At 37.5% G+C, this 21,518-nt stretch overlaps 1 protein-coding gene across 1 annotated transcript in view; it reads left to right on the forward strand.

Moving 5' to 3' along the window:
• SUCLG2 (succinate-CoA ligase GDP-forming subunit beta) overlaps positions 1-21,518 on the forward strand; it is a 263,040-nt gene that overhangs the window by 137,113 nt on the left and 104,409 nt on the right. Inside the window, exons 5-7 of the mRNA XM_020890178.2 lie at positions 520-672; positions 2,254-2,343; positions 9,676-9,772. Coding sequence (XP_020745837.1) covers positions 520-672; positions 2,254-2,343; positions 9,676-9,772 — 340 coding nt within the window. The remainder of the gene's footprint in view (positions 1-519; positions 673-2,253; positions 2,344-9,675; positions 9,773-21,518) is intronic.

A 21,518-nucleotide genomic window follows, 5' to 3' on the forward strand; every position in this document is an offset into this window, starting at 1 on the left:
ATTTATTTTCGAACAAGCAAATATTATGTTTGTAATTTAAGAGAAAGTATAAATTGAAATAAAAATACAGTGATCCAAGAGACAGAAGTATCCAAACATAGGAAGCATCAGACACACCATAAAAAGAATCCTTCTTTGGCAAGCAAACTTGGTTTCCCACCAGTGCAATCTGAGAAGAATCAGTGTAGTAATATATATGTACTGCTAATGTCTCAAATTAAAATAACAGCTGCTTCCCTGGAGTTTTTCTCAAGTGTCAGGGTTTCTGAAGAAGAAAAGGAAGATTAAAGTGGGAAGGTTCCTTGAGGCAAACTGAATACCTGTCACTTGAAAAGTTAACAGGATCAATTAAGGAGGTGAAAATGGGCACTGTGCACCATGAAGGCAGAACTCTCAAATCTCACTGGGTTTAAAGAGCCTGAAAATGAAGCTGTTTGATTTGTGTAGCAAGTTTGTATAGATTTCCAAGTGGAAATCAGCTCGATGCTGACTTAATTGACTTTCCCACTAATGTGGTAGGTGATGGTTGCTGAAGCCCTGGACATTTCCAGGGAAACCTATTTGGCCATTCTGATGGACCGGTCCTGCAATGGCCCCGTGCTGGTGGGCAGCCCTCAGGGGGGCGTTGACATTGAAGAGGTGGCAGCTTCGAATCCAGAACTTATTTTTAAGGTATGCTTAGATTCCTGACTATGTTCTGTTCATTGATTGTTTCTGTACACACTGTTAAAGACTGAGTATGGGCCTAATTTCTGAGCCTGGTGTACTGTTTCTGGGATTTAAGGCATGAAGATATTGAGTCCTTTTTCATATTGGATATCCAGTAAGAAAAGGTTGGGTAGATCAAAATATGTGCTTTTCAAGAGCTTTTCTTTGCTTTTATTCTCCCTTCATTCTTTCCTTCTTCTAGCCTTTTCTTTCTCTCTAGTCTCTTTGCATCCAACTTGCCACAAGAATTAACCAATGGGAGAGGAATGTGAAATTTTCATTTCTTCTTGGTTAACTCTACCTCATTCATAAATATGACCCAGAAATTGTCTCCTAGAAATCAGATGTGAACTAGAAACTGCCTCGATGTCTTTCAGTACTGGTAATAAAGCAACTTAGCACAGTGTAAAGGAGAATCTTTCTAAGGCCCAGATTCTGTTTTTTTCAATCCTTTAAATATTGTATGTGTAGTTTGTTGTTGCTGTTGGGGTTGTCCTTTTTTTCTTTTTTTAAGATGTTAAGATTAGTTTCTAGTCAAAGAGACCTGGGCTCAAATCCTAACTAGCCAATAAGTTTCTCAGTTTTTTGAATCAGTAAATGAAAATGGGGATAATTCCCTCCCTATAGAATTGTGAAGATTAAATTAGATAATATATGCAAAATGCTTCTCAACCTACCTCAGCTATAAGAAGAAAATCCTAAGATCTTTAGAACTATAACCCTAGCTTTTAATTCCGAGTTCTTAGTGTCAAAAAAATCACACAAAAAATTTCTAGTAAAAACCTTTATTATATCTTTTAGAAAGTGATTTTTTTTCCTTCTAAAAAGCGAGAATTTTATTTTTTAAAACTCTTCATTTATAAGGTACTAATACTTTGAAGACTGGTTTTAAAATATTTTCACCAGTGTTGCATATTTAAGTTAACTACTTTGGAAGTTAAATTGGGACTTTACTTGCTGGCTTACCAATAACACCTACTTTTTTTTTTTTTAAACTAACATTTTTAAAACAAGTTATTACATTTGTTAAGAGAGTACATGAAATAATATATCTAAACAACACTCATTATCTTGGAGGGAATAGCCCTTTGTAGAACTTGGGTATTATTAATAATTAACAGCAGCAGCAGAGTATTTAAATCGTAAGGTAATATTTAACCTATATAAGATAAACTCTGAACTTAACAGCAATATTAGGCAGGAAAAACTTACTTTGGAAGCCTTCCAAAAACATGTCATAAAAATTAACTGACTAAATATTCGTCACTGCCATCTGTATAGTAATTAAAAGTGAAAACTGGCATCCGATCATCTTGTCAGCATGCCACCCTGAAGAGTTATGTAGTTTTGAAAAGGCTGTTTTATAGGTGGTGTGCTAATTAAAATACCCCATAGGCAGCTGTGGCGGCCCGACTCAGAGAGCTTTGGGAAGGTGCCACACTTTTCATTACTCATTTGCACATAAATACTAAGCATTTTCTTTTGAGGTTGTAAATCTTTTCATTTGATTGTCTGAATTTTGTTCATCTGATTCATTTTTACTAGGAGCAAATTGACATTATTGAAGGGATAAAGGACAGTCAAGCTCAGCGGATGGCGGAAAATCTAGGCTTCCTCGGGCCTTTGAAAAACCAGGTACTTGAGCAATTGGAGGCTGGTTTGTCTAACATGTTTCAGAAAGCGTTTGGGAACTTTGCCTAATATTGTCTAATGTTTGTGATTATCAGGAAATAAGGCAATTTATTATTTTCTCTTTTTTTTTCCTGCAGTTGTTTATAGTGAAAAAATACTTCCCTGGTGTTCCAAAGAGAATGTTATGACGCATGTGTTTGTGTGTGTGTGTGTGTGTGTGTGTGTGTGTATAATAAGGGTATGTTACCTGTAGACACATACAGCTTGTTAAGTATGTTAGTTTCTTTGTTTTTTCTTTAGCAGTGCATCTCCAGTAAATCAATTTTAAGATGCAGTGCAGTGGTTAGAATCACAGGCTGCAGAGTTAGGCAAACTGAGTTTGAATCCTGCACTGCTGCCCAGTACATGTGTGATTCAGACCATCTGAACGTCACTTTCAAAGTCTGTAAAATGGGGGTGATGAAATCCTAACTGAGAGGGTTATTATGAGGATTGAGTAACCTGATGTGTGAAAATACATATTCAGTACTCCAGAAAGGTCAATTCTTAATAATAATATACATTACCTAATTAGTTACTGTTCTTTTATAGCTAATGGGCATTTGAGATGAATACTAATTACACAGAGGTGATATTTGACTGAAAACAGCTTGAATTATGCTAATTTAGTAATTATATCTTTTGGTTTCAAAGACAGGAAAATTGTTCTTTGAGCTGTAAGGGAGAGAGTCTGTCTTGAGCATCACAGTCCTGCACTGCCCTCGGTCCTGCCCATGGAGCCTGATTTTATGTCTGTGCAGGTGTGCTTCCTTGTCTCATAATTAAGTCAGAAGACTTACTGGCTGTTGTTTTCCCCCTCTGTTACTAAGAGAAGCCACCTTAATAACCCTTCATTGTGTGTCTGTTTGTGTGTTGTCCTAGGGCTCTGGGATTCTTGTAGTTTCCCTTAATTTAGTTGGGCAGCATCCTCCTAATAAAACAGTCAGTTGTACACTCTTTATTTTCTCTCTTTACCTTTTCTTTTGATTCAGTCTAACTTTAAAAGCTTAAGGGTAACATGAAGGCAAGTTATGGAAAGGCGAAGCACAATAAGACTTTAAAATATATTTGTTTAAATTAAGAGAGGACAACACTTATTTGAAGATTGGAGGAAAACCTCCAGTGGAAAGCAGAAGGTTCAACATGGTAGTGGGAAACAGGATCATCCGGGACTAAGCCTCAGTAGGAGATAGAAAGAACCAGGATTCAGTGGATGGTTAGAGGAATTAGTCATCAATTTGAGATTGGTGAAGAAATGCCAGGTTAGTGACCTGCTAAAAGAGAGATACTGGAGGATTCATGGGTAAGGGCTGCAGTGGTTGGTTTCACTTCCTGAGAATGAGGCCATGAAGTATATTAGCTGCAGACTGTATTAACTGATCATTTGACATTTAGTAAGTAACTTCTTGTGTATTGATGGTGGTCACAGAGAGCTATAGTCACTGTGTTCTAACCATACTGTCCTACACTCAGCTCTGCAATATGCCTTGTAACTTTGTTTGTATCCTCTATACCTTGCACATCTGTATTTCTCTTGGACATTTGCAGTCTCGTTTGCTGGATCTTCATCTGCATCACGGCAGGGACTTGGTTGGTCTTGCTCACTACTGTGTTGCCAACAAAGTGTTTGGCAAATATATTAGATGTCCAAGAAATATCTGTCATATGCATGAATAAGTGAAATAACACACCTGAGGTGTCTGCTTAGAAGAAATTCCTGGGGAGTCAGGAATGAGTAGTTGTAAATGGCAAGAGAATAAATCTGGAGTGGGTAAAAATCTACTCACCGTGTGGTTTGAAAGCTCAAGAGGTAAATATACCTTAAAGTTCTAGAGAAGGCAGTAACAGTATTATGCACATCACAAGTCCCCCCCAAAAAAGTAATGTAAGAGACAATTAGCAGTTATTTATAGCTCTTAAGTGACTACATCATGTTTTCTGAGTACCTTACATACTCTAGGTTTTAAGTGAGTTATCTATGGAAGGAAGATAAACCTGCAAGTTCTCAGGGATTGGTAGTAGCTATATTGTCATTATATTTTTGATTTTATTTATCTAGGAAGGTATATAAGTCTTTTAACTCATGTTTTTCCTATTATCATTGCCAATTATATGAAAGACTTTAAATCTTCATTTCCTCAGCAGGTTGAACCAAGCTCATTTGCTGAACCCTGTTGAACAGAGGTGATAAGAGCAGCCATTGTCCTCCAGGGGCTCACAGGGCGGTGGTCCGCCTGCTGACGTGAACACAGGAAGAGGGGATGGAAGGAGTGAAAATGGCGGGGTGGGGGGGTAGGAGAGATGGTGATCTCAGCTGCAGTTGTGTCAGAATTTGTTCATCTGGGGACATCCATTTGTATTTGAGCAGCAGAACATGCAGTGCATGGCCCAGGAGCACAGGGAGTGCTGTAGACCCAGGAGTCTCTGTTTTACACTGTTTCCTCCATACAGGAGCCGCCATGTGCAGTGCGCACAGGGGGTGCCTGACAGGAGAAAACGTTTATTTAAATGATCAACCATTGGTGATCTTTTGATAAACAAGTGGTATCTTAAAGGCCCCTTGATCAATGTGACTTTGAAAGTTACTTAATTTTCAGCTAGGATGTGGTTTGGTCCTTTGGAAGTGCCTCACTCGTGGATGAACAACATATAAAATGATCCTCTTGTAAAATTAATATCTTTCCTGTGACTCATGCCTGATGTCTCTAAAATATGATGTATTAATATTAGATTTAACAAAAAATAAACATCACCTTGCATAAAAACCTACAAAATAATGTTCCTGGTGAAAATATATTTCAGCAAGAATTGGCTGAAAAGACTAAAGCCATGAGAAAACTCAATATGACTAAAATCCACAAATTTCTCAAGAATGTCTTAATTATCATCTATACTATTCATTTCTAAAAACATAGGCTCCATGAGTTGTCAGCATGTGCCTCCAGTATTTAAACTGATGAAAATATCTGATCAGTCAAGTTAATACCAGCTCACTAACCCTTTTAGGTATGGTTTACATCTCTGGTTAGCTTTAAGAATCTTATTTGAATAGTGCACGTATTAGTTCCTGGGATGCAATAGAAGTTTTTTCCAATTTTTTTTAACCTGTTCAAACATTTTTCAAGACATTGGTAAATTTGTCAGAGTTTCATGTGCACGGCTCCAAGGATGTTTGATTTTAGGCTTGATTTTTTAATTGCTTAGCATATAACCTTGAAATAACATTAATTGTGGCAAAAAATAAATATTTGGACAGCATGGTTCCTGAGGAAATAAGTGGCAGTAACAAACTGGCTCACAGCACATTAACTAGCAGAATGTTTCCTTTGACTGGTGTTTAATCTGTTTTTTAAATTTGAACACATTTAGAAAGTAGAAGAGCCAACCTCAGTTTGCCATAGGCCCTGCCATTTCCTGCTATTACACCTGGGCAGACTGACACGTTTTGCCTGGATGGGCTTTATAGTCATTTGGTGTATAGCCTCTGGAATAAGGCACATTCTGTCTGCAAGCCAGGCTGGTTCTCCCTTGTGGATATTACAACACAGATTTTATATAACGTTTACCCCTTGCAGATCTTACAGCACAGATTTAGTCTTGCTTCAAAAAATGTTTATAGTCGCCTTTGCACAATAATAAACAGTTGTAATATGGATGCCCTCCAAGTGCTGTGTTAATGTATAACTACAGTGGCAGTAGCCTGAGAAAATTCAGGCTTCATGCTAAGCAAGGTTAATATAGGCTTTAGAAGTTTTGAAGCTACCGAGGTGTTCATAGACAAGTAAATGGATAAACGGAATATAGTATATACCTACAATGGAAGGTTGTTTGGCCTTGAAAAAGAGGGAGGTCCTGACACATGCTGCATTGTGGTTGAGTCTTGAGAACATTGTGCTAAGTGAAGTTGTGTGTGTGTGTGTGCGTGCGTGCACACTTAGTCAGTCAGTCATGTCTGACTCTTTGTGACCCTATGGGACCATAGCCCGCTCCTCTGACCATGGAATTCTCCAGGCAAGAATACTGGAGTGGGTAACCATTCCCTTCTCCAGGGGATTGTCCTGACTCAGGGATCGAACTCATGTCTCCTATATTGGCAGGCGAGTTCTTTCCCACTGAGTTGCCAGGGAAGACCTGAAATTTATGTTATGTGTACTTAAAACCAAAAACTTTTTGAAGTAACTAGGATAAGATCTTATACTTGTATGCACTCAGAATTTATTTCTGTTATGAAGTCTTTCCATATTATTACATTAATGATTTTTTCTACCATTGTTTATTGCATTGACTGTATACAGACGCTGTGTAGGTATAGTGATGCTATGATGTCCAGAATAGACGTCATGCTTTTGTCATGCAGCTCACATTGCACATTTGTTTGACAACCTGGGAAATCTCTAAAAATATAAAAAAGTTTGAACAGTGAGTCACTTACCTGTTTTACACTGTGATTCAAATAAAATGCACTTGGATTACACCCAAAAAGAAAAAAAAACAAAAGTAAACATTAAATAAAGGAAATCTTAAATTTTTGAAAAAATAATGATAGAATTGTTAGGTTGGGAACCAACCTTTTCCAAGTCTGGCACAAAGCCAGAAGCTGTAAAAGAAAAGCGTGACATTATTATTAATGTTATTAGATTTCCATGTGGCAGAAGTAACAAAAACATGGGCAAAAAACAAATGTTAAAGGACAAAAATATTGCTATTTCTATGACATAAAGAGCTAAATTCCTTCATGTAAAAATGCCTCCTGTACATTAATATGAGAAACACCAAAAAAATATGTGGATTTTTCCTATGCAGAGTTCACAGCATAGGAAATACAGATGTCTCACTCTCATAGAATACTCAGGTCTATTCATAATTAGAGCGATTCAAATTAAAACCGTAAATGAGATACCCAAATAGCTGATGGTTGTGAGTTAAAACAATAAAAATCTCTATAATGCTGGTTTGTGGGAGGGGACATCAGTGAAAGCTTCAATTTAAGATAAGAGCAAGAACAATTTAAGATAATCTTTTATTATGTAAAATGCCCACCCCCTGTTCCCCACTTCGGAGAATTTATCCTATAGATGTTTAATCAGTGTAGGATATAAGGATATATATATATATATATATGCATATATATATATAGGTAGATAGATAGATACACACACAGATAAGGCAGCATTTGAAGTAATGTCAAGCTACTGGAAACCAAATGGCCATTATTTAGGAGACAGGTTAAATGAATTATGATATATCCATACAATAAGATATTATGTGATCATTTACAAGATTGTTCTGTTTTGCTGCTGAAGGCTCTCTGAAATCGATCAGTAAAGAAACAAAGTGTAGAACCAAGTTTGTTATTTTAAAAAGATGAATGGAAAAATGTGTACACTTGGATTTGTATAGCTATATCCCTTAATGAACCAATAGAGTGGCTGCTGCAGGAGGACCGACTGGGGGCTCTGTCGCTGGGGAGTCTGGTGAAGATCCTGAGGGGGAGCCTTGTGGACCTTGGGTATTTTGCATTATGTACATGTACTATCTAGCCACAAAAAATTAGTATTATAAATATTCAGTCTAACTCATTATATATATTTGGTTATATCCACTGGCTTTCAAATTAGGATTTAAGGATGTTTACACATGTACATCAAACAAAATAAGGTAAAATGAATTACTTACATCTCCAAGAGTTCTTTAGTTAGTACCAGAACAGAGAAATCACTCCTAGTGTTTACCACATGCATGTGTGCTAAGTTGCTTCAGTTGTGTCCAACTCTTTGTGACCCTATGGACTGTAGTCCAGCATGCTCCTTTGTCCAAGGAATTCTCCAGGTGAGAATTCTGGAGTGGGTAGCCATATCCTCCTCTAGGGGATCTTCCCAACCTAGGGATTGAACCCTCATCTCTATGTCTTCTGCATTGGCAGGCAGGTTCTTACCACTAGTGCCACCTGGGAAACCCCAGTATTGACCACAGTGGGACTTTATTCTAGGTAGTTGGTTAAGTAGGTGCGGTGAGAACTGAGAAGTTTCTGAGTGAACAGCAAGGCAACACAGAGAGCTGAACAGCAATAGAAAGTTGTTGCCACCTATGTGCTCAAGGAGCAAAGTGAAGTGGTAGTGTTACTGGACTTTGAGATACAGAAGTTGGGACCCTGATGGGAATTAAAGTGAGAGGATGCAGAAAGAGAGGAGTAAAAATATCCACTCTTTTTCCTTCTTCCCAGCTCCTGTCTCCCACTGCTGCTTCCCATTGGCTGAACTGAAGCCAGCTGGCCCAGGAGCCTTGAAAACCCAGTGTACAAGTGTCAGCTCCCCTGATAAATAGAGTAGAGATGGGGAAAAACTGGAAAGGAATCTGAGGGCAAATAATGCAGGTTGGGAACCATGAAAAAAAATGTGGAAATGGGGAGAGTATGGCTGGGAAATAAGTTGGAGCTGAGAATAAGACTAAACCCCAACATTCAGCCTTGATTGCACATTACACAGTCTCACTTTGCTTTGTTAATGGTGAACAGGCTGTGTTTACTGCAGGTGCGGGCTTTCCTGGGTGCTGTCACACCTCATTTGTGATCCTCCCCCTAGCCCCAGATCACAAAGTGCCAGCCTGCTGTGACATGAGCAATTAATAAATGTTGGTTGAAAAGAATGAATGAGCGAGTGAATTTCAAGCAGAGTGAGAAAAATGAAGTTAGGGTATAACACCAGGGAAACTGTTGAATATTCTGGTTCTTTGTGGCTTATGCCTTCGGGACAAACTGTTTGCAGTTTGAATTGTGCTATCCAGTAAGTGTACTGTTTAGGTCTTCCATCTTCTTGTTTTGCAACCATTTCCAATAGATACTCAGTAATTGTTGTTTCACAGATTATAGGTTTGGATTGCTGAATATAATAACAGTTTTATTCCAGCATACCAAGGAAAACCTCATCGTTTAAAACTCTCAAAATCATGTTTACCTTTTACTTAAATGGAGTTTTTTTGTACTAGTAATTCTAGCTCATATTGCAGTGTAACTCAGCTAATAGGGACATGATAATTTTCAAAAAGATTCACAACACTTTTGGGCCATACTGAAAATATTTTGTTTCTTGGTGATGGTCTTTTCTAGTGTCTGGAGGAAAGTTGAACAATTTCTTCTAATGAATAGCAATAGAAATTAAAATAGTTATGCTTCTCTTTTTTTCCCCTTCAGAAAACCTAACTGAAAATAGACAGCTTGTTATTTTTAAGGTATCATTAATGTAGCAAAATAATTTTTTTCTACTTTTATGAAGTTTCATTTCACTTGATCATATTTAGGCTGCAGATCAAATTAAGAAGCTATACAATCTCTTCCTGAAAATTGATGCTACTCAGGTGGAAGTGAACCCCTTTGGTGAAACTCCAGAAGGACAAGGTAAGAGAAAAAGAGAGAAAATGAATGAATGTAATTATTAATGCAAACTATAAATTATACAAAAGACTATAGAGCAACCTTGCATTAATTTCTTTCAGTAATTTACTTCCTGCCATAGTTTCAAATGCTCCCATGATGCAATTGAACATTTTAGCACTTGAGTTTGTAGCCAAATGCCAAGCCTTACGGGAAGTTATCTCTTGTTTTATTTAGAAACATCCATCTACCATCATCCCCTAGTTTTCAGGTCCCTCCTTGTTGCTATGATGGTAAAGATTTAGGTGTGAACAGGAGCCACAGTGCTTGTGTGTGATGAATATACCTGCTTTTATGGAACTGGAGCTTTTTAGTTTCAGTTTTTAGTTTCTCTAAATCTGCATATAATTTCACATTGTGTCTCCTACTGAAGTTATGTCATCATGGTAGAATCCCTAACGCCCCATCATCGGTCTCTTTCACCCCTTGATTAGCAGCTCTTGCTTCAGGTGGGAGAAGGAGACTTTTCTGTGGGGAAGGTTTTATCTTTTCACTGGGTACTTGTAATCAATCAGTAGCTCTCTTACATCTCAGCACCTACCACGATTGCACTGTCTTGCATACAGCAAGTATTCAGTAAGGTCTTGAGAGCAAAAGCTTAAAGATATGCATGTTTAGGGTAGGAGGTAGAATATCAAGGGAGTAGGATTGTGTTACCAAAATGTACTGGTAAATTCCAGGAGCCTTGCCTTTTTAAAGTATATCTCAACCCCATTTCTTGCTTTTTGCTTAGCATATTGTGGGCCGCCAGTAAATAAGGATTTACCACTGAACTAATAAATACCCATTATGTGCAAATACAAATAAGTTGTAGACCAATGTGGATGGTACAATGCTTTTTCTTTAGTATATTTCAGAGACTATATAGTCAGAGTCAGAAAATCTAAAATATCATGTCCCTGAAACCTAGAGGCCTGGGATTGCCATGTTCCAGCCACATACATTGGCTAAGCCTCAGGGATTTTTTGTTTTTGTTTGTAAATCCAAAACAGTGAGTAAAAACATGATAACCTATCTTGTAGGGCAGTTTTCAAAGTGAGGTGACTGATGATTGTGTAATAAGCATCCAGTGTCAGACACAAAATAGGATAGTCCCACCCATTCATAAAATATAGTTGTTCTTCTCAAGTAGAATAAAAGTAGTTCAGGAAAGGTATAGATTTTACATTTTTATCTATTTATTTTTGTTTTGTTTGTATATGTTTGAAGGCTTCAAGTTAGGACAGGCAAAGAGCTCATGTTTAAGAAGCCCTTGAAATTAATGTTTCATGGCTTATCAAAGTGACCACTAGATAAAATTTTGTGGCTGGTGGCTTATAAGCAAACTACCTGTATAATTAAATATTTTAAAAATTGCTTTTGACTGTAAAATAATCAGTATTTTCTAGAGAGAGGGGAAGAAAATCGTTTCTTGATTTCATACATCTGGTGCTGTGATAAACGTGCATGTCTTCTTTTTTTATCATTTAACATAATCCTGCAGAGTGAGGAGTTGTTATCCCATTTTATAGAACACCAAAAAATGAATTTGTTTCCCCCAAGGGGAGCTAGATACTGGAGCTGGGATTCAAACCCTTGTCTTTCATAGTCTGGTATGCATGTTGATTCTGATATGCCAGACTAACTTACGGTGACCTGCTTTCTTTTCTTTTCTGTTTTTTCCTTCTTAAGCTATTAATTTGCTTAAGAGTGATCTAGAAATAGTCTCCAGTTTGAGAGCATCAGTTAAAATTCATGCTGCCTTGAGTGGCTGATAATTAAATCCAAGAGAGGAAGTTCACTGTAAATTCTTAAAGGTCATATATATATTGCTTTTTAAGCTAATATGCATAAGCAACCTGGTTATTTCATAGTAACAAAAAATGGGAATTGAGCCATAGAATAGGATAAGAATAGCATTTTCATTTAACCCTTTTGGAAGCCGTCAGTCACAAAATGGTTTGCAGCAGGGAAGAGGGATATGAGAACCTTTTCCTAGAGAATGTTTGTAAAACCTCATGAAATCTGTAAAACCTCATGTTACTTATTAAGAGAAAGTATAATTATTGAGCTTTTTTGAAGGAGTTCCCATAAAATACATTCCATGTATACAGTTCATTAAAACGTAAGTCTTATATGATATTTTTAACAGGAAAGATTAGCTATTAATTTGTTCATTGTACCATAAAGGTTCGGCTATTGAATTATAATCACAATTAAATGAATATGTTGGTTTATAACTCTAATGAGCAGTAGTCAAATTAAACCCAATTAGGAAACATTGATTACTGACCAAATGTACAAATCAACTTCATCATTGTCACAGTTCCCTAAAACTTTCCTTTATTTAGGAGCTATAAAAGCAGTCATATATATTTTAGCAATATTGACAATATTTATAATCAGAATATTTAAAGTTTTTCCTTTTAGATCAATAATAGGAAAATATATAGCAACCACTAATGTTGAAGAAGCTGAATGGTTCTGTGAAAACCTACAAGATCTCCTAGAACTAAAAAAAAAGATGTCCTTTTCATCATATGGGACTGGAATGCAAAAGTAGGAAGTCAAGATAATTGGAGTAACAGGCAAGTTTGGTCTTGGAGTACAAAATGAAGCAGGTCGAAAGCTAACAGTTTTGCCAAGAGAATGCACTGGTCATAGCAAACACCCTCTTCCAGCAACACAAGAGATGACTACACATGGACATCGCCTGATGGGCATTACTAAAATCAGATTGATTATATTGCAGCCAAAGTTGGAGAGGCTCTATACAGTCAGCAAAAACATGACGGGGAGCTGACTGTGGCTAAGATTGTGAACTTCTGAGTGCAAAATTCAGACTTAAATTGAAGAAGTAGGGAAAACCACTAGGCCATTCAGGTATGACCTAAATCAAATCCCTTATGATTATACAGTGGAAGTGAGAAATAGATTAAGGAAATTAGATCTGATAGACAGAGTGCTCGAAGAACTATGGACGGAGGTTCATAACATTGTACAGGATGTAGTGACCAAAACCATCGCCAAGAAAAAGAAATGCAAAAAGGCAAAATGGTTGCTTGAGGAGGCATTACAAATAGCTGAGAAAAGAAGAGAAGCAAAAGTCCAAAAGGAAAGGAAAGATATATTCATCTCAGTGCCGAGTTCCAAAGAATAGCAAGGAGAGATAAGAAACACTTCCTAAGTAAACAATGTAAAGAAATAGAGGAAAACAGTAGAATGAGAAAGACTAGAGATCTCTTCAGGGCTTCCCAGGTGGCTCAGTGGTAAAGAATCTACCTGCAATGCAGAAGACACAGAAAATGCCATGGGTTCGATACCTGAATTGGGAAGATTCCCTGGAGGAGGGTAATGGCAAGACATTCCAATATTCTTACCTTGGAGAATCCTATGGACAGAGGAACCTGGCGGTAGTCCATTGGGTCCCACAGACTCAGTCATGACTGAAGTGACTGAGCATAAGCATGAGAGATCTCTTCAAGAAAATTAGAGATACAAGGGGAACATTTCATGCAAAAATGGGCACAATGAAGGGCAGAAATGGTATAGACCTAAAAGAAGCAGAAGATATTAAGAAGAGGTGGCAAGAATACCCAGAAGAACTATGCAAAAAAGATCTTCATGACCCTGATAACCACAGTAGTGTGATCACTCACCTAGAGCCAGACATACTGGAATACGGAGTCAAGTGGGTCTTAGGAAGCATCACAATGAACAAAACTAGTGGAAGTGATGGAATTCCTGCTGAGCTATTTCAAATCCTGGAAGATGATGCTGTGAAAGTGCTGCACTCAAGATGCCAGCAAATTTGGAAAAGTCAGCAGTAGCCACAGGACTGGAAAAGATCAGTTTTCATTACAGTCCCAGAGAAGGACAGTGCCAAAGAATGTTCAAATTTCTGCACAGTTACACTCATTCACATGCTAGCAAAATCATGCTCAAAATCCTTCAAGTGAGGATTAAACATTATGTGAACCAAGAACTTTCAGATGTACATGCTGGGTTTAGAAGAGTTAGAGGAACCAGAGATCAAATTGCCAACTTCCACTGGGTCATAGAAAAAGCAAGAGAGTTCCAGAAAAACATCTACTTCTGCTTCATTGACTATGCTAAAGCCTTTGACTATGCTAAAGACTAGGCTGAAGCCACTGTGTGGATCACAACAGTGGAAAATTCTTCAAGAGATGGAAATACCAGACAACTATCTGCCTCCTGAGAAACCTGTATGCAGGTCAAGAAGCAATAGTTAAAAGCAGACATGGAAATGGCCTGGTTCCAAATTGGGAAAGGAGTACATCAAGGCGTATATTGTCACCCTGCTTATTTAAGTGTGCAGAGTACATTATGCGAAATGGTAAGCTGGATGAAGCACAAGCTGGAATCAAGATTGCCAGGAGAAATATCAATAACCTCAGCTATGCAGATGACACCACCCTTATGGCAGAAAGTGAAGAGGAACTAAATAGCCTCTTGATGAAGGTGAAAGAAGAGTGAAAAAGCTGGCCTAAAACTCAGCATTCAAAAAGTTAAGATAATGGCATCCCTGTTCCCACCCCTTTATGGCAAATAGATGGGGAAACAATGAAAACATTGAGAGACTTTATTTTCTTTGGCTCCAAAATCACTGCAGATGGTGACTGCAGCCATGAAATTAAAAAACACTTGTTCTTTGGAAGGAAAACTATGACCAATCCAGACAGCATATTAAAAAGCAGAGACATTACTTTGCTGCAACAGGTCTGTCTAGTCAAAGCTATGGTTTTTCCAGTCATGTATGGATGTGAGAGCTGGGCTGTAAAGATGGCTGAGTGGCAAAGAATTGATGCCTTTGAACTGTGTTGAAGAAGACTCTTGAGAGTCCCTTGGATTGCAATGAGATAAAGCCAGTGAATCCTAAAGAAAATCAATTCTGAGTATCCATTGAAAGGACTGATGGTGAAGCGGAAGCTCCAGTACTTGGCCACCTGATGTGAAGAGCTGATTCATTGGAAAAGACCCTGATGCTGGGAAAGATTGAAGGCAGGAGGAGAAGGGGATGGCAGAGGATGGATGAGATGCTTGACTATCATCACTGACTCAATGGATGTATTTGAGCAAGCTCTGGAGATGGTGAAGAACAGGAAAGCCTGATGTGCTGCAGTTCGTGGGGTCACAAAGAGTTGGACATGACTGAGTGACTCAACAACAAGCAAAATATATTACCTTTCCCATTAAAACTTTGTGTAACAGTTTCTCTTTTAATTTAGAAGTTTAAGAAAGTTGGCATTATACCAAGCATTTTACTTTAAAAATTTTATTTTAAACTTACTTATTGTATAGTTCCTTTGTAAAAACTTTCTTCACTCTTCTCTTACTTGTTGAATATTTTTTAAAAGTCCAGGAGACCGGTCCTATGAATGGTACATAGTGGGATAAATAGCATTGGCCTCAATAATATCTATACTGGTTAGTCTCCAGTGGGGAATTTTTAGTAAGAAGTACACTCAAAGAATGATTTTTTTTCCAGTGTGATTAATAGTCTGGTTCAAACATCTAAGTTGGCACTACTGACTGTAATGCAGTTTAGTGTCTGCTAGTTAGGATTATAATGGTTGTTAGTGACAGAGACCTGCATCAGCCTGATTTTTGTTAAAAAGCCCCCTGAGGACGAGGGTTCTCATTTTACTTGTTTTACAGAGAAGTTTAGGAGTGAACTGGCTAAAGCAATGAAGGGAATCAGGGATTCTCTGCTTGTCCATGGCTGCTTGCTTCTAACTGCATCTTTGTCAGCCAGCATCTCGAGCTGTCAGTGAAGATGGTTCCCAGTTCCCATCATCCCCCTTCAGCAGCCTTTAACAGTGCTTTCAGATGATACTGATTGGTCCTGCGTGGGTCCTGCTGGAATCACATGGTGTCAGAAAAAGGCAGTTTCTCTGTGGAAAAAGGAACATTGAGTCAAAACATGCCTATGAGAATGACCTAACTTTTCTTGAACTGAAAGCAAGCTGTCAATTAAGTAGAGATAAATGGACTATTTTCCTTACTGTCTAATTGCAGTGCCAAATTTTATTCATTAAATCTGTAGCCAGGTAAAAAACAGGGTTTAAAAAAAATATTTACCTATCTTCATTCATTTAGTTATTTTGTAAGACACTGTGAGAGTTTACGTCCTATATCTTTTCGCCTCACTTTCAGTCCGATCTGCCTGCACACAGACACTTCTCTTTGGTATCTGTAAAGCAATGTCTCTCAGTGGCAAAGATGGGCGTCTTGTTCCCCAGGGACTCTCTGGCAACATCTAGACACATTTTTTTTAACTAAAATATAATTGACATATAGCCTTATGTTAGTTTCAAGTATATACCATAATGATTTGATATATATCTGTGTCTGTATCTCTTTAGTCAAATGATGACCACAGTAAATCTAGTTAGCACCTATTTTTGCTTGTTACAACTTGAGATGTGTGATGTTCCTTACTTCTAGAGGATAGAGGCCAGGGATGGTACTAAACATCGTACAGTGCACAGTGCTGTCTCCTTCATCAGAAAATGATCTCACTTAATATGTCAGTAGTCCTGAGATTAAGAATTCCTGCTCTAAGGCATTTTCATCAGTTGGAGACCAAATTCATTCACTGAGCTAAAGAAATTAATCCCAATTTAAAACTGAGACTCTCTGGCCAAGATTCCATGGGAATTAAGGCTGGGTGATCCAAAGTTAAATGGCATATCAAATTCCTTTCTTTCTTCAGATTAATTTCCCTAAATAACTACCCTGTTGCTTTGTGCCCATGTTGTTGGTGGGTGTTTCTCTGTATTTCTCTCTTTATACATAAGACTATTTTCGAGAACATTCTCAGTTCTTTACCTCCCTCTGAAGTTCCCTCCCGCCTAGTATCTATTTTTCTCCTTTCACAGCAACTAAAGAAAAGTTCTCAGAAAGTATACAACTCTTCAAACAGTAATGTTTAACAGAAAGTGGGACTAATTGGGAAGTATCAGCATTTTAAGGCCATCTTGGCAAAGTGCTTTTCTGTAGCACGTTATGGTTATTTATCATAAATGAAAATCAGTACATTGCTGGAGACAAGCTGTTTTTCAAACTAATTATGACAGTCTTATTTCCTGTTGTGTTTATGTTTCTTTTATGTGTGAATCTTCCCCTCTGAAATGTATTTTTATTTTAATTCTGTGGCACATTCTTCTGTTAAAACTCTAGGGTCAGAGGCCAATAACTGCCAGTCACGTTGTTCATTGAGGTTGTTGAATTAGCAGCTCACAGGATCTCACACCATTAAACAAAACGACAAAAACACCCTATAAATATAAGTACCGCAGCTTTCTTTGATATTTGTTCAGAAGGAAAATTCATTTGTATAATCTATCAAGCATATAACCATGTGCTTTTGATGGTGAAAATTGTTCTATAAATATTAATAGGTGTGTTTTTTCACCCACTTTGTACATAGAATGGCCTTTGTTCAAGTTGAATTTTCTATAGAATTGAAGTGTCATTAATGTGACATTGAAAATCTTAATGTCTGAACCAAGCTCAGCACCTCCAAAAATATATTTTACCATAGTGTATTGTTTTATTAAATGAAAAAGCCAAGGTCTGAGCAAGGAAGTTTATTTTATTGTGCTCTTATTGACATAAACAGTCCATTTTTAATCCACCAGTTCTGAAAGTGTTCTTGGAGGGGGTCTTACGGGGGGAAATTAGCATGTAAGAGTCAGTCAGTGTTCAGGGATTGATCTGTTCCTTTTGTGCAATCTGCAGGTTTGGTTTAGTTTGTTTGTTACTCTTTTTTGTTTTCGTATTACTGTGATGCACTTTTCTATGTTTCTCTCTCACCAATACATATATGATACCTGTGTCTATTTTTTTAGTTGTTAAAGTAGGGTATGGATGTGATGCGAACTGGAGTTTAGCTGGGAGTGGCAACCTGTTTCTGTAAAGTGACAGTTAGTAAATATTGGGGAGTTTGGAGACCTTATAGTCTCTATTACAGCCACTCATCTGCTGTTGTTTTGGGACAGCAACCAGAGAGGTATGTAAATGAATGGTGGTGACTGAATAACAGTAAAACTGTGATTACAAAAACAGGCAGTGAACTGGCCTAAGGGCTATACTCTACCCCTGTCTGACTTATAGTCTCACTTGGGGCTTTTTTACACCTATCTGTAACCACCCTGACTTTATGCAAAGGTGTGGTGTGATTCAAGCATCACCAAGTCATCTCTTTCAACATCGCCTTTTAAGGAAAATCTCCTTCTCTGTCAGTTCCAAAGCCTGGAATGCCAACCATTAAAATCCTTCCTGTGGGAAAAGGGTAAATGTGTACATGTGTAAACTCCAGTAGGCATTAGTTTAGATTTACTCTGAATAGAAGTCTAGGATTATAAGGGAGAGGAACAAGTACAGGTCATTTTCAGTGATAGGAAGAGAAGAGAATCCTATATCCTGGGCTCTAAGGACCTGTCCTGTTTCTGAAGCCCTAAGAAAGCACTGTGCATGTAGAAGATGGCAGTGGTAATAATAAAAATCACCAGTAAGTGCCAGCTGTTAGTGAGACTAAGTGCTTGCATGCATCCTGCCCTTCCAGCAGCACAAGGCAGTAGAAAATGCCCTGGTCCCACTTGATTGACAAGACCACTGGTCTTAAGAGAGACAATGGCTCCCTGGTTAGGAAGTATGATGGTGGTAATTTCTCCCCAGGTGTTTTTGATACCAGAGTCTACATTAAGTGATCAAGTTCAAGGGAAAACTTTCAAATGAGGTAACATTATAAACAGAGATTGTTAGGCTGGAAAGCACTATGTACGTTTGGGACCATTTTAAAAATACTGAGCAGATTTAACAAATACGTGTCTAACAGACTCAAAGGCCTTATTTCCCCTCTGCCACCACCTTCCCCAGAAAAAATTTAGGTATTAATGATGGCAGTTCAGTTTTGGTTATCTTTCTTTACTCTTAAGCTGCTTTATTTGCTTCCTGTTTGTGTAGTGTTTTTAACTTCTAAAAGCACTTGGACATATATACACTTGACCTAATTATGTTGTTTACTTTTCTCTACAGAGAGAGAATGTTTGGCAAGGGCCCATTGTAGATACACCCTTTTTTTACCTACAGATAACCCTATCATCCCACTGTCACTATCTTTAAGTCCTTGATTAACTCTAAAGTTCTCTCAAGGTGTTCCCCAAACAGTGAACTCATTTCTGTGCTAGGCATACATGCCATACTACAGGAAAAAGAGACTTTTGAAAACCTGACTTTGCAGGCATTTAGCTGAGACTGCTTTCTGAGCTTTGCATACGTATTAATTATCCTGTCTCTCAAGTAGCTTGTAGTCTTTGCAAGGAGCAAAGATCAGCCTGGACCTATTTTGATATACTGGTTTATTGATCTTGACCAAGAATTCTGTTATTTGAAACTCTTCACTTAGGAAGTCAATTTCATAGCATTTGCCCATTCATTCTGAACGTGTTGGTTCCAAGTAATCTTGCAGTGAGTAATGGAGGAGCTAAAATTGCTAATAAATTAATTAAAGTATGTTTGTAAACCCAGTGGAAAGCCAACAGTGACATTGCTTTCCTACTGATTGTTATACAAGTCATTAATTGCTGAGACAAGTCTACTGTAGCAAGCAGAGAACATTGGCCTTTGCTAACTAGGATCCTGTCGTTAAGATTTCTGAAATCATTCCAGTCATCTTTTCTGACCACAGTGCAGTAAGATTAGATCTCAATTACAGGAAAAAAAATATTAAAAATTCAAACATATGGAGGCTAAACAACACGCTTCTGAATAACCAACAAATCATAGAAGAAATCAAAAAAGAAATCAAAATATGCATAGAAATGAATGAAAATGATAACGCAACAACCCAAAACCTATGGGACACTGTAAAAGCAGTGCTAAGGGGAAGATTCATAGCATTACAGGCCTACCTCAAGAAACAAGAAAAAAGTCAAATAAATAACCTAACTCTACACCTAAAGCAACTAGAGGAAGAAGAAATGAAGAACCCCAGGGTTAGTAGAAGGAAAGAAATCTTAAAAATTAGGGCAGAAATAAATGCAAAAGAAACTAAAGAGATCATAGCAAAAATTAACAAAGCTAAAAGCTGGTTTTTTGAAAAAATTAACAAAATTGACAAACCATTAGCAAGACTCATTAAGAAACAAAGGGAGAAGAACCAAATTAACAAAATTAGAAATGAAAATGGAGAGATCACAACAGACAACACTGAAATACAAAGGATCATAAGAGACTACTACCAGCAGCTCTATGCCAATAAAATGGACAACTTGGAAGAAATGGACAAGTTCTTAGAGAAGTATAACTTTCCAAAACTGAACCAGGAAGAAATAGAAGATCTTAACAAAACGATCACAAGCAAGGAAATCGAAACTGTAATCAGAAATCTTCCAGCAAACAAAAGCCCAGGACCAGATGGCTTCACAGCTAAATTCTACCAAAAATTTAGAGAAGAGCTAACACCTATCTTACTCAAACTCTTCCAGAAAATTGCAGAAGAAGGTCAACTTCCAAACTCATTCTATGAGGCCACCATCACCCTAATTCCAAGACCAGACAAAGATGCCACAAAAAAAGAAAACTACAGGCCAATATCACTGATGAACATAGATGCAAAAATCCTTAACAAAATTCTAGCAAACAGAATCCAACAACATATTAAAAAAATCATTCATCATGACCAAGTGGGCTTTATCCCAGGAATGCAAGGATTCTTTAATATCCGCAAGTCAATCAATGTAATACACGACATTAACAAATTGAAAGATAAAAACCATGTGATTATCTCAATAGATGCAGAAAAAGCCTTTGACAAAATTCAACATCCATTTATGATTAAAACTCTCCAGAAAGCAGGAATAGAAGGAACATACCTCAACATAATAAAAGCTATATATGACAAACCCACAGCAAGCATCACCCTCAATGGTGAAAAATTGAAAGCATTTCCCCTGAAATCAGGAACAAGACAAAGGGTGCCCACTCTCACCACTACTATTCAACATAGTTTTGGAAGTTTTGGCCACAGCAATCAGGGCAGAAAAAGAAGTAAAAGGAATCCAGATAGGAAAAGAAGAAGTGAAACTCTCTCTGTTTGCAGATGACATGATCCTCTACATAGAAAATCCTAAAGACTCTACCAGAAAATTACTAGAGCTAATCAATGAATATAGTAAAGTTGCAGGATATAAAATTAACACACAGAAATCTCTTGCATTCCTATACACTAATAATGAGAAAACAGAAAGAGAAATTAAGGAAACAATACCATTCACCATTGCAACAAAAAGAATAAAATACTTAGGAGTATATCTACCTAAAGGAACAAAAGACCTATACATAGAAAACTATAAAACACTGATGAAAGAAATCAAAGAGGACACAAACAGATGGAGAAATATACCGTGTTCATGGATTGGAAGAATCAATATTGTCAAAATGGCTATACTACCTAAAGTCATCTATAGATTCAATGCAATCCCTATCAAACTACCAACGGTATTTTTCACAGAACTAGAACAAATAATTTCACAATTTGTATGGAAATACAAAAAACCTCGAATAGCCAAAGTAATCCTGAGAAAGAAGAATGGAACTGGAGGAATCAATCTGCCTGACTTCAGACTCTACTACAAAGCCACAATCATCAAGACAGTATGGTACTGGCACAAAGACAGAAATATAGATCAATGGAACAGAATAG

Source organism: Odocoileus virginianus, chromosome 26, assembly GCF_023699985.2.
Source record: "Odocoileus virginianus isolate 20LAN1187 ecotype Illinois chromosome 26, Ovbor_1.2, whole genome shotgun sequence".
NCBI lineage: Eukaryota > Metazoa > Chordata > Mammalia > Artiodactyla > Cervidae > Odocoileus > Odocoileus virginianus.